Source organism: Ornithorhynchus anatinus, chromosome 16 (genome assembly GCF_004115215.2).
Source record: "Ornithorhynchus anatinus isolate Pmale09 chromosome 16, mOrnAna1.pri.v4, whole genome shotgun sequence".
Classification (NCBI taxonomy): domain Eukaryota; kingdom Metazoa; phylum Chordata; class Mammalia; order Monotremata; family Ornithorhynchidae; genus Ornithorhynchus; species Ornithorhynchus anatinus.
The window spans coordinates 20251146-20265653 of record NC_041743.1 but is presented as its reverse complement, the minus strand read 5'-3'; the positions used below and the strand labels follow the sequence as shown (position 1 = coordinate 20265653).

At 41.0% G+C, this 14508-nt stretch overlaps 1 protein-coding gene across 1 annotated transcript in view; it reads right to left on the bottom strand.

The window, feature by feature from the left end:
• The window catches only part of GPR26 (G protein-coupled receptor 26), a 122796-nt gene that overhangs the window by 10374 nt on the left and 97914 nt on the right, over positions 1–14508 (bottom strand). The window contains 1 exon segment of the mRNA XM_029081014.1: positions 4587–4594. Within this exon segment, the coding sequence (XP_028936847.1) occupies positions 4587–4594 (8 nt within the window).

Below are 14508 nucleotides of genomic sequence, written 5' to 3'. Positions count from 1 at the left end.
ACAAATACCATAATTATTATAAAACTTTCCACTGTACATAATGGGGTTTTGTTTTAATTTCATTTTGAAACTGTCCCATAGTTCTTGATCCAGTAGAAACTATAGATTAATTAGTGCTGCCCAGGGAGTGAGGTACATCCTTGGATCTCATCTCAGGAGTTGGGTGAGGTGTATCCTTGGATCTCATCCCTGGGGAGCAGGAATCTGCGGGCAGTGAATCCTTAGAAGCCTGTGGGAGGCCAGGGAAAGCAAGAATCTCAGTCTGGACTCAAGACACAATATATGACCAACAAAGAATCAAAAGAGAAAAATTATGCCTGGTGTTGTAAACATCACACATGACAAAACAACCATTTTGTGAGCACAGCGTGGCCAGGACAGGATGGTCCTACATTGGTCTTTTCTGTAAAACACACACTTGTAGTTGAATTTCACCATCAGTAGTTGCTTCTTCTAATATCAAGACAAGCATGACTCAGTGGAAAGAGCACGGGCTTTGGAGTCAGAGGTCATGGGTTCGAATCCTGGCTCAGCCACTTGTCAGCTGTGTGACTTTGGGCAAGTCACTTAACTTCTCGGTGCCTCAGTTTCCTCATCTGTAAAATGGGGATTTAGACTGTGAGCCCCACGTGGGACAACCTGATACTCCTCTGTCTACCCCAGCGCTTAGAACAGTGCTCGGCAGATAGTAAGCACTTAACAAATACCAACATTATTATTATTATTATTAACTATATTTAGAGGCATTTTCAAGCAAATGATTATGATTCTCTTTGCAGCTGCAGAGCAGAATTCTTTCCTAACAATTAGTTTGAAGAAAGCACAAGTTATGTACCATCCTACACTTGGAAAACCCCACACACATCAAAGGTGTTTTGGGTTTTTTTTAATCAGCAACATAGAACTTAAAATAGTCACCAAAATCTGCTCCCTAGGCCATGTACTATGGGCCAGCAAAGCCCATGAAGACTGCAAGACAGAATGTAGCAACTAAAGGATATCAAACTCTATACCCAGTGAAATTCTAGAAGTCTGCCATTGTATCCAACCTTTTAGCCTACCTCAGACCTACAAAAGGAAACACATCCTGTTCTTGGAGCCACTGGTTCAGAGTCATGTATAAACTAAAAATAAAAAATAATGATGATATTTGTTAAGCGCTTACTACCAAGCACTGTTCTAAGCACTGGGGTAGATACACGGTAATCAGGTTGTCCCACGTGGGGTTTCAGTCTTAATCCCCATTTAACAGAGGAGGTAACTGAGGCACAGACAAGTTAAGTGACTTGCCCAAAGTCACACAGCTGACAAGTGGTGGAGGTGGGATTAAAACCCATGACCTCTGACTCCCAAGCCTGTGCTCTTTCCACTAAGCCACACTGCTTCTGATCATCATCACTATAATAATAATAATGATAATATTGGTATTTGTTAAGCACTTACTACGTGCAGAGCACTGTTCTAAGCACTGGGGTAGATACAGGGGAACATGGTTGTCCCACGTGAGGCTCACAGACTTTATCCCCCTTTTACAGATGAGCAAACTGAGGCACAGAGAAGTGAAGTGACTTGCCTATACTCATCATGATGAGGCAAAATAAACAACAATGGGGTACTGGAATTCAATCAGTTCATCAACACTGAAACAGTGGGCATAGCAACAGACAGAATGAAGACACACACCCTGGCACATAATAATCGCTTAAAAAGTACCACAATAATAACTATTATTGTTAGAATAGATGACAGCAAGATACCCAAGCAAGTGCTGCACATAAAAATGAAAGGAGGCACACAAAACTCTGGATGGTAGAAAGGCAGAAAACTGGAAAGGTAGAGAAGTAGTGTTGGCCTAGTGGATAAAGCACAAGCCCAGGGGTCAGAAGGACCTGAGTTCTAATCTCAGCTCTACCACTTGCCTCCAAAGGGCTGGGGTTTAAGGTGCAGGGGGAGGGATTGGATTTTTGGTGGAGTCAGGAGATCTTGAGATACTGCTGCAAGTCAGAAGCATGGAAACACAATAAGGAAGAGTAGCATAGCATGACCTAGTGGAAAAAAACCAGGACCTCTGGGTTCTAACCTGATTCTGCCACCTACCTGCTGTATGACCTTGAGCAAGTCACTTACTTTGTCTGTGCTTCAGTTACTGCACTTGTAAAATGGGGATTCAGTACCCATTCTTCCTCTCACTTAGACTGTGAGCCCCATGTGGGAGAGGGATTGTGCCCGACAATTCATTCATTCAATGTATTTATTGAGCACTTACTGTGTGCAGAACACTTACTGTTTGCAGAGCATTATACTAAACATTTGGGAGAGTACATTACAACAATAGACAGACATATTGCCTGCACACATTCCCTGTAATCTTCTCTATCTATCCCAGCTCTTGATACAGTGCTTGGAACATAGTAAGCCCTCAACAAATACCACAGTTATTATTGTTATTATTATTCTAAGCAGTTTGGGGAGCCAGACAGAAAGTAAAGACTTCCTGATTGCCAATCTGACACTTGAATTGCTTTGCTCAGAAGCTGGGAGACTTCTCCAGAAGAAGTGTCTGTCTCTGGGAACTGTCCTTAATCAGTTAGTCTAATTCCATTCATTGCTACAGTTTGGACTCCATATCTGGCCAATTCACAAACTGCAAGCACTGTCTTTTTTGGGGGACGGTTGACACTGTCAATGACTTATAGTATCCTGTATGCTGTGATTTAATGATTGTGGTCTCTCTTTGTTAATGTTAATGCAAGATAAAGGTTAACCAGGCATGGTTATCTAATTTTGAGTTTGATGAGGTATACTATGTTTAGTATACCTCTCACCCCTCCCCTATTCAAAGTGAGGTGCGCATCCCTAAATAAGGCTCTTTAAGAACCCAGCATGTCTCTGAGTGATGCGGCTGCCTCATCAGTGATTGAACAATCCATGACCTGAATCACATAGCTGCATGGAATTTTTGTTTAGAGGTGGAGTAGGAGGTTGGGGTGCTGTTTCTGTAGTGATGATGATTTGCTGAAAGCCATTCACACTCTCTTACACAGTCTCCTTGTTTTCATCAGGGAGCTCTGGAAACATTCTGTGACTGTGGAACAGAAATCTACTGCACCGTTTGCAGCAGCAGACACTACTGTGACATATTCTGCTTTTTACACCATTTTTGAGTGTATCTGGACACTCAATGCTGTGTAAACCATTGGGATATGTTTTATTTACTTCACTCCTTTATACAGTTACATATTATATCCTATTATAGCTATAAAATTCTTTAAACTACTTAACAAAGGACTGTAAAAACTGGACCATTAGGGAAGCCTTTTAAATACTGGCAAAATGGGGCAGTGAGATTGTTGTATGTTATTTATAACAAGGGAGAAGAAAGATGTAGAAATTCAGAGGATGGGGGTTGGAGAGTGAGGAAGGGTTGAATGTACCACTCCTAATAGGAGACTGGACAGGAAAATCTGTCCCCAGCCTTCCCAGTCTAGGACTCAACCAGGACCCCAGAGTCTCATTTTACATCTTGGTCCCCAGAACTTCTCTTCCATCCTCTGTGACACAGGGTTTTAAGGAATAATTTCTACAGTTAAAGTCTTAAAAAATGGAAAAGCATTTGGATCTGATGACATTCTTGCACAAATCTATAAGCCTGGAAGGAATGCACTGGTTAAACATCTGCTCAAGATTTTCCTCAAAATTAGGAACAGTGAGGAAATGCCATGGACTTCTGAGATGCCACCATGAAACAATTTTCAAGATGAAAGAGGAGAGAACTCTCTGTGAAACTTCTGTGGAATTTATCTAATAAATTACTAGCCACCAAAATAATTATCCAGATCAACAGGCTATACTAAACAACAAAGACTTTGAGACAATAGTTTAGGCACTGCTAAAAGCAGATAACAAGTGTCTCTGAGGCACATATTCAAGAAAATGAGCAAATAATCATGAATTGCTTTAAGGTTCAGTGTAGTATTATGGCTGACAACAAATCTGAAGAAAATAAAAAAATACATGCCACCCTACACCCAAGAAAACCCAAAATTTTAAATGGGAATACAGAACCTCAATCTATCAAGTTACTCTGCCACAGAACTGTGAACTCTCCAATCATGCATAGATGGACTGAGGTAGAAAATGGACTCAAAAATACTTGTTTGGCAATCTACAGTATTGAATAAGGAGACAATGATGGATCAAGCTCCAGACAAAATTGAACATTAAAAGTGAATTATATCATTGTGCTTAACCTTCTCCTTGGCTGTAAGAACTGTACATACTACAGAACAGATCCAAATTCTTGAGTAGATTCACTAGTGTCACATGTTCATCCTACTCAACACAAATGGAAGTGAAAAATTACCCACAGTGAGACCCTGGAATACAGGCTGCTCACCATCACAGCAACCCAGCTCCACTAAGTAGGACATGTAAGGAGAAAGAATGGCAGCAGAATAACCAAGCAGCCACTGTATGGTGAACTGAAATGGGATGCTCACAAAGTGGGCATGCAAAAATATGACACAGTAAATGTCTCCAAACAGTGTGACACAGAACTGGACTTTTAGGAGACAACCTAAACCAACCCAACAGCCTGATGGGCAACAATCAAGAAATGGCTTTTTCTTCTTGAACAAAGAGTTTGTTTGTGAGCCAGTGTCTCAATATACAACCTTCACAGAGACTGACCTTGTAGAGGCAGCAAAAATCATTCTTTAGGAGCACCAAAAGTGAAGGAAAGTGTTGATAACTCATTAAAGCTTCATTGCCCAATGGAAAGAGCATGAGTCTGGGAGTCAAAAGGCCTGGGCCCTAAGTCTGGCTCTGCCATTTGCCTGCTGTGTGACATCAGGCAAGTCACAACTCTCTGTACCTCAATTACCTCATCTGTAAAATGGAGATTAAATTTTTCTTCCTTATACTATTAGACTTAGATTATTAGACTATTAGCCCCTTGGGAGCAAAGGTCTGTATTCAACCTGATTAATTTGTATGCAATGTGATGTTTAGAACAATTCTTGACCAAAGTGATTAATAAATTAATACTACAACTATCATTAATCTGATCAGTCATACTTATTGATAGGATTTCACTGATAATAGTAACATCTTTAAAAACAAAGAAAATAAGAAAGATACAATGAAGCAGAATCTTGGAAAATGTGGCAGATCTGAGTAGTGCTCAGAGAGTTGAGTGGCTGGCAAGCTAGTTTAGTGTGTGGAAATCAGGAATGGATTTGTTCTTTCATTACCTGGGCTTTGAGAAGGTTTTGATACTGCAGGGCTGAATCAAAAGCATCATCAGATCCTGCAAATAATGAATGGAATAGCCTAGAAAAGTATAATCTTCACTGACTCTGCTCTCTCCTGGTTGGTTCTCCTCTTATTTCTCTGGCCACTCTTTCTCAGTCTCCTTCGTGGGCTTCTCTTCCCCCTCCCATCCCCTAACTGTAGGGGTTTCCCAAGGGTCAATTCTTGGTCCCCTTCTGTTCTCCATCTATATTCACTCCCTTGGTGAACTCATTCACTCTCAATGCTTCAATTGTCATCTCTACACAGATGATATCCCAATCTACATCTCCTCCCCTGTTTTCTATCCTTCCCTCCAGGCGTCATCTCCTCCTGCCTTCAGGACATCTCCACCTGGAGGTCCTCCCACTATCTAAAACTCAACTTGTCCAAGACTGAGCTCCTTATCTTCCCTCCCAAACACTGTCCTCTACCTCAGCTTCCCATCACTGTGGATGGCACTACCATCCTTCCTGGCTCATAAGCCTGCAACCTTGGTGTCATCCTTGACTCCTCTCTCTCATTCACTCCACACATCCAATCAGTCACAAAAACTGCTGGTTTCACCTTCATTACATCGCCAAGATCCACCCTTTCTTCTCCATCCAAAGCGCTACCACATTAGTGCAATTACTCATCATATCCCGACTGGATTACTGCATCAGCATCCTTTCTGATCTCCGAACCTCTTGTCTCTCCCCACTTCAGTCTGCTGTCCAGATTATCTTTCTACAGAAACATTCTGAGCATGTCACCCCCCTCCTCAAAAATCTCCAGTGGTTGCCTATCAACCTCCATATCAAGCAGAAACTCCTCACTGTTGGCTTCAAGCTTCAAAGTTCTCCATTACATTGCCCCCTTCTACCTCACCTCCTTTCTCTCCTTCTACAGCTCAGCCCACACATTCAGCTCCTCTGGTGCTAAGCTTCTCACTGTGCCTCATTATCTCCTTTCCTGATGTCAACCCCTAGCCCACATTCTACCTTTGGCCTGGAATGCCCTTCCTCCTCAAACCTCCCAAACTAGCACACTTCCCCCACCTTCAAAGCCCTACTGAAAGTTCATCTCCTCCAGGAGGCCTTCTTGGACTGAGCCCCCCTTTTCCTCTGCCCCCCCCCTTCCCCATCACTCCCACTCACTCTTCTCTACTTCATCACCCCACAACACTTTTGTACATTTTTATTATTCTACTCATTTTATTAATGATGTGTATATATCTATAATTCCAATTATTTATATTGATGCTAATGATGCCTGTTTATTTGTTTTGATGTCTGTCTTCCCCCTTGTAGACATGAGCCACTTGTGTGCATGGATTGTCTCTTTTTGCAGCTGAATTGTACTTTCCTAGAGCTTAATATAGTGCTCTGCACTTGGTAAGCACTAAATAAATATGATTGAATGAATGAATGAGTTCTTAGATGATTAGTGCCTAAACAAATGTTAACCCTACATCAGTCTTTTGGGTCACATGTACACATAAATCAGTTCATCATATTTACTGAGCACTTATTGTGTGTATAATACTGTCCTAAGCACTCAAGAGAGTACAGTATAACAGAGTTGATGGACATGTTCCTTGCCCCCAAGGAGAATAAGAAGCAGCATAGCTTAGTGGATATAACAGGGGCCTGAAAGTAAGAAGGACATGGACTCTAATCCTGGCTCTGCCACTTTGCTATGTGGTTCAGTTTACAGCATCTGTAAAATGAGGACTAAGACTGTGAGCCCCATGTGTGATTATTTTATATCTACTGCGATGCTTAGTACAGTGTTTATCACATATTAAGCATTTAACAAATACCATTAAAATGGAAAAAGGCCCTTACATATGTAAACTCATCCTCTATTCTGTAAGCTTATCATGGGCAGGGAATGTGTCTGTTATGTTGTTGATTGTATTCTCTTAAGAGCTGAGTACAGTGCCCTGCATGCAGTAAGCACTCAATAAATATGACTGATTGATTGATGAATTCTTCCACAAATTTCCCCAAACCCAGCCTCCCCTTCAAAATCTTCCTAAAAAGTCATCTCCATTAGTCATTCCCTTATTAATTACTTGGTCACAAAGCTCCATTAGCCACCTCAGCACTCATAAATATTTTTGATATTTATCTATTCACTTACATGTGTTCTTATCATTTGTGTCATTGTTCTTACTCTTTTTCTTACTGTACATTGCAATTTGTATCCACTTGTCTCTCCCATTAGATGAAAAAGTTCCTTAAGATCCTTTAGTCTTTCACATCTATTGTATGTCTCCCCCCCCAACCCCCCAGACTGTAAGCTCGCTGTAGGCAGGGAATGTGTCTGTTAACTCTGTTGTATTGTACTCTCCCAAGTGCTTAGTGCAGTGCTCAGTAAATACCATCGATTGGTTTATTGATTCCCAAGCACTTTATGCAGTGTCCTTTGCACAGTAGAGTTTAGTAAAATGATGATGTTGACAACCTACATAAGTTTCTATCTCCTCTAGTGTTATCTTTGAACCTGAAGACCAGTGCTCACTTTATTTTTTTCTCTCTAACTCTTTTCATTTCCCTGTATAAATTACTGTATACATTTGGGGGAAGATAACAGCTGTAGAGACTTGATATGCTTAGTCAGTACCACAGATAGGTTGCTTCTTGCTGAACTATTCTGGGGAATGATTATTTTGTCCAGATTTCACAGGCCACTAACGGGATAGCTCTCTGATCACCTTAAAATATCAATATTTTAAAGCTCTCTTGAGGATGCCCAAATATTGTTCCAAGTAGCTAATGGAGACTAGCTCACACTGAACTTTCATGTGTCTGTATACATATATGGTCTGTGTGAAAGCCCCCACTTACAGGTGATGTTAAATATTTTGTAAGGCTAATCAACACTGGGTAGAGGTCTTAATGGTGTCCCTTACACTGAGGGATTTGATATGCTACACAGATAATGCCTGTTGTCACTCACTGTAGTATAAAGCCCTGTTGTGACTCTTTGAACTTAAAGAAAATGATGTTCAACAGTCAGTATTAGAAGATTCCAGCTGGGATTTTGCCATCAATATAAAGAAGTGAGATGCCACAACTGTCTCCAGTCAGTTCTCTCCTCTGCCTTCATACCTGTGGTCTTTCCTCTTGTGTTCCATATGTTAAGGAAAGAGCTTGAGTTGGCAGTTGAGTAGAATGACCCTTATCTTCTTGTATCTCAGTTCATATACTATCAAATCTAGGAACTTTGCCATTCTACAAAGACTTGACTGAAGTGGTGGCATCATTAAGTTTGGAGTGAAAATTTAGTTTTCGCACTTTAAAATTAAAATTACTCTCCATAAATTATCCTCCTAAGTGGAAGAAGTGTTCAAGAGATTATTAAAATGTGTCTAGAGCTTTCCATTTGACTTTTATGAGGATGGAGTTATATCTACTTTTAACTGATGCATTAGGAGTGTGGATTCATATGTACTCCTTAAGAATATTTAGGAGACCTTGATTTAGCTTTGCATCATTTTACTCTTGGCAATCTTCCACTTGTCACCCATGCTTCTCGGTTTGCTCTTTTTTCTTGGCAGAGACTTTGATAGGCATCTCTTTTGTCAAAAGCATGAGAACTTCAAGGTTTTGCTGATAAATAGTTTGTTTCACTGCATATATTTTTTTGACATCAATGTTACACCAAACCAGTCTTTGTTTGGAAGTTGGTCCTCCTAACTCTTTTAAATTTCCATCCCTACAATTCACCTTTGGCCCCTACCCTTAGATCTGTTGGGAAGATGGGACAATGGAAGACACATTTCCCTCCTAGTTCCTTTTCTTTGCTAGATTCTGACCCATCCCTGTGAGGGATGTCTGCAGCAAGGAAACCATATACCCAATGAAAAGTCCACATTGGCACACAGAGCTAAGTGCTGTCTCAGAATTCTTCTAACTGTGCAGTACACTGATCAATGATGCAGCAATAGAGAGGAGGTAGAAAGCCTTCACATTCCTTGGAAGAACATCAAGCAGAGTTTGGTGGCATAGTATTAAGCCTTAAAACAAACTTAGAATTTCTTAGCTATAGTGCTCTCCAATATTTTCTATGCCTGTAATATCTAGCTGCCCAACCCCCTACCCCCCACCCCCCACTCCCCATCCCCTATAAGTGCCACAACTCCCTTGAACAGTTCTCCCAATGTCACTTTTGGGCACACAACATCAAATGGAAAGATTATGATCACAAACAATGAAATTCCGGCCTGGTCAATTTATAAAAACTGAACTATGCTCACCTCACTCTATCTTCACTGGGCTGGGTGGCACATGTAAGAAAGAACAGGAAAAAGCAAGATATCCAGATAGCTGCTGTAAGGGGAACTGAAATTGGGTAATCCAAAACAAGGAGAGAGGAAGCATTTTAAGTATGCAGTAAAGCAAAGCCCCACTGGAAACTAGGAGACAACTTGGGCAGATATACTGGCATGCTGCATTGCTATCAAGGAAAAATCGGCTGTTTTTGAGCAAAAGAGGCAAAAGAGAAATCAGGATCCGGCTCTGCACAACAAAGGAGAGTCTGTTTATGTGTACAGCTGTGTGATGTTGGCCAGGTCACTTATCTTCTCTGTGCCTCAGTTACCTCATCTGTAAAATGGAGATTAAGACTGTAAGCCCCAAGGGGTAGCAACCTGATTACCTTATATTTGTTAAGCACTATTATTATTATGTGTCCATTGGCCTTTGCAGTTACATATGTATCCAAAGATAATTGTCACTGTCATTGATATTAAGGAAATACAATAGCACAATAATTTCTTATCATATGGACACTGCTGGGAAGGGTGTTGCCAGAATAAGATTGACATATGTATCCTTCCAGTGGGTAGAAAAAAATACTTCATGAAAGCCGATGTAGCTTCTGCCCTGGACATGGTACTACGGACATGATTTCGCAGATAGAAAGTTGCAGGAGAAATGCAGAAAGTGGAACCAAGCCTTGTAGAAAATCTTCATTGACCTGCCAAGGACTTTCAACTCAGTAAATCATACTGGCTGGTAGGTTGTTTGAAACAGGTATGGCTCTCTGGAAAACATCCAGACATCATGCAGTTGCTCCACAGTAGAATGATAACCAGAGTTCTGGATCAAGGCTCTTCTCTGAACACTGCTTTTCCAAATGGCATCAAACAAGGCTGGAATCACTCACTGACACTTTACACAATTATGTTCATGGCCTTGCTGATAGATGAACTTCCAAGTGTGCAACATCAACATGCAATATCACTTAGATGGTGGATTTCTGAATTTGCAGCAACTTTGTGCATAGGCAAAGGTGGTAAAATCATTCATGAGCTATAATTTGCAGTTGAGTGACCAACACTCTTGAGAAGAGACAATTGCTCATTCTATAATTCTCATAAGCTGTTATTTAATGAAAGCCATTCTGCTGTCGGAAACAGAGAACTGGCACAAAATATCAAGAATCTCATCGCAAACCCCATGGTTCTGCTACATTACTGGATCGTAGGCAGTGAGACGATGATGATGATCAGAGCTCAGCTTCAGTGGGATGGGAAGCAGCGTAGCTCAGTGGAAAGAGCTTGGGCTTGGGAGTGAGAGGTCATGGGTTCTAATCCCAGCTCCACCGCTTGTCAGCTGTGTGACTTTGGGTAAGTCACTTAACTTCTCTGTGCCTCGGTTACCTCATATGTAAAATGGATATTAAGACTTTGAGCCCCACGACCTGAACACCTTGTATACCCCAGCGCTTAGAACAGTGCTTTGCATATAGCACTTAATAAATGCCATCATTGTTGTTGTTGGTCATCTGGCATGAATGAACAATTGAAGTAGGTCAAAGATGATTTTTATGGCAATCCTAACTCTGGAACATGTTACAGAGGTAACCAGAGGAGAATAATAATAATAATAATAATAATAAGAAGAATATTATTTGTTGAACGCTTACAATATACCAAGCTCTGCTCTAAGCACTCCAAGGATGTATTACAGGCTATCTTCCATTGACTCCTGTGCTTAAGAACTGCACACAAGACAGATTCCTCCAGGTATCCAATCTGCCAATTAAGATATTTTGTCTTTTGAGGATAAAACACACTGCTTCAGCAAAGGAGAAAGTCCTAGATGAAAGCATTAAAAGCTGCACAACAACTAATGCCAACCTTCAGGGTCACAGTTGTTGGTTAGTTGTGGGCCACAGAGCTTGGCGTCTATGTGCACTGTGCAAAACACAAAAAGTGACAGGACCAAGGAACATCATTCATCTTCAGCAGGAAGTCTTCATCAATGTCATCATCATCATCATTTGGGACCAGCCTGCGCATATTTTGAGAGTAACCTGAACTCCACACACAATTTATGACTGTATGGGTATCAAAGGTGAATTAATCAATCATTCATATTTATCAAGCACTTACTATGTATAGAACACTGTACTAAGTGCTTGGGAGAGTACAACGTAAAAATATAACAGACACATTCCCTGTCCACAACAAATTAGCAGTCTATAGGGAGAGACAAGCATCAATATAAATAAATAATTTATGGCTGAGAGGGAGGGTGAATAAAGGGAGCAAGTCAGGGCTACCCAAAGGCACAGAAGGGAGTGGGAGAAAAGGAACTGAGGGCCTCCTGGAGGAGATGTTCCTTCAATAAGTCTTTGAAGGTGGGGAAAGTAATTCTCTGTTTTGAAGAAGGAGGGCATTCCAGGCCAGAGGCAGGTCATGAATAAGAGGGTGATAGTGAGATAGATGAGATTGAGGTACATCAAGTAGGTTGGTATTATCGGACAAAGTATGTGGGGTGGATTGTAGTAGAAGAATAACAAGATATATTTTGGCTTTAATTATTCTGATTTTTTCTTCTCCATCTAAACTGTTACCATGCCGATCCAAGCATTTACCCTATCCCTCTTTAATTACTGCATCTGCCTCTTTGCTAACCTTCTGGCATCCTGTCTCTTCTCACTCTATTCCATACTTCACTCTGTTGCATTGATCTTTTTTTAAAAAAAAACCCTTATGTCCATGTCTTTCCATTCCTCAGGAACCTCCAATAGCTGCTCATGCACCTCCACATCAGACAAAAACTCTTTACCATCAGCTTTAAAGCACTCAATCAGCTCTCCCCATCCTACCTCACCTTACTGATTACCTACTACAACCCAGCCTGCACTCTCCACTCCTCTTCACCAGTTTACTCTCTATGCCCTGCCTCATTTATCTTGCCACCAACCTCTTTTCCACATCCTCTCCCTGGCCTGGAACTCCCTGAAATTTCATATATGCCGGACTGCCACTCTCCCAATCTTCAAAGCATTATTCAGGTCACATCTCCTCCAAGAGCTCTTCCCCAATTAAGCCCTCTTTTTCCCAGCTCACTCTCCCTTCTGTGTCATCTATGCACTTGGATCTGTGACCCTACGGCTTCTGATGTTCAACCCACCCTCACCACCACAGCACTTACGTACATTCCTTTAAATTATATATTATAAATTACTTATCCATTCATATTAATGCGTGTGTCTCCCTCTAAACTGTAAACCCAGTATAGGCAGGGAACATGTCTGCTAATTCTATTGTACTGTACTCTCTCAAGTGCTCAGTACATTGCTCTAAGTCCTCAATAAACACCACTGATTGGTGTGTAGTCCTCTCAAGGATGGATTTGTCATTTTCCCTCCCAGAGATGCTCTGTTTCGAATATGTGATCACATGTCTCTTAGGGCAAACTCACTTTTGAGGTGCTATGTGTATATACAGAATCCTGACATATGAGACTATGCTGTGTGATGAGGAACTTAGATAGTTTCTAGGGAGGAAACTACAGGAGAGAAATCTGCTTCTAGGGCATCAACACTGAACTAGCTTCAGAGAATAAGTTAAGCAAGGCATCACCTCAGGGAACCATGTAGAACTTTCCAAAGATGGCTGCCTGGAGCTTCTAATAAATGGTGGCTGTATGTCTTCTTTTAAAACTGATAATGCCACTGCCCTTATCAAAGATGGCTATGACACTGTCTTTCTTAAAGATAGTGTGGGGTGGGAAATGGTTAATTGGTGGGGCCCAAATTGGAGTCTCAGTACCAAGCTGCTCAGAGCGCTATGTCAAAAAGTGATTGAAGAGAAGCACTGCACAGCAAAATGTCATTACATTATGATGAGATGGTGACGTGCAGTGTGTGGGGGTCAGCTACCTTGACTTCAGCCTCATAGATGCCTATTGTCTACAGTGAGCCTACAGCAACCTCCTTTCTCTTCAAATTCCCTGCCAAGAGAAGCTAGAGAGATCTGGCTTGCACCTACTCTGCTTATTCCTCCCCAGCGATATGTTAATCACCAGCAGTGTTTTGAATACTGAACTTGAATTTCAAAATTTTAATGCATTTTAATGTGGTGCATCAGATTACACTTTGATCTTAAAGACTGTTAAAATGGGTCATTTTCAGATTTTTTTATAATTAGTTTTGGAATTTGGAGAAAAAATATAGCATTAGCTTTGAACAGATGGAATATTCTATCCTTAGGGTGTTGTGCAATCAAGTTAAAATATACCTAATTAAGTCTATGCTCTTCTTCTCCTCTCCGATGTGCAGGGGGATTGTGCTGTAATAAAGTATTACCTATGTTACACCATGAGGAGAAATACCCCCATTTGTCACTTCCTGAGAAACACAGCCTCCAGGAGCTTCCAGCTATAATCTGGAATTGCCAGGATTTGACAGCAAGACAGTTCATATTCCTTGTACACAGAGAGCTTCCCTTCTAAAGGGGGAAATGGAGATAGACATTTTATCAGGGAGTGGAATCAGAAGAAATACATTTGAATGTTAAACTCAATTAATATATATATAGGAAACATTGGTGGGGCTGAAGATTATAGTAGAGGATGGGACATTCTAGAGATGATGTATCCCTTGGAGTCACTATGAATCAGACGGGCCTCGATGAGATTCAAGAGAGAGAGATATACTAACATATATGCTTATGTCCTGGGGATGAGCATGCATAAAAGGCATAAATTATAATAATGATAGTATTTACTAAGTGCTTTCTATGTACCAAGTATTGTTCCAATACCTGGGTTAGATACAGGATATCAGATTCTACTCATTCCCTGTCTCACAAGAGTCTCACTATTAAAGGGAAAGGGAGAAAAGGGATTCTGTCCACCTTTTTACATATAAGGAAACTGTCAGAGAAATTAAGTGACATGGTTACACAACAGACCCATGGCAGAGCTCCGATTG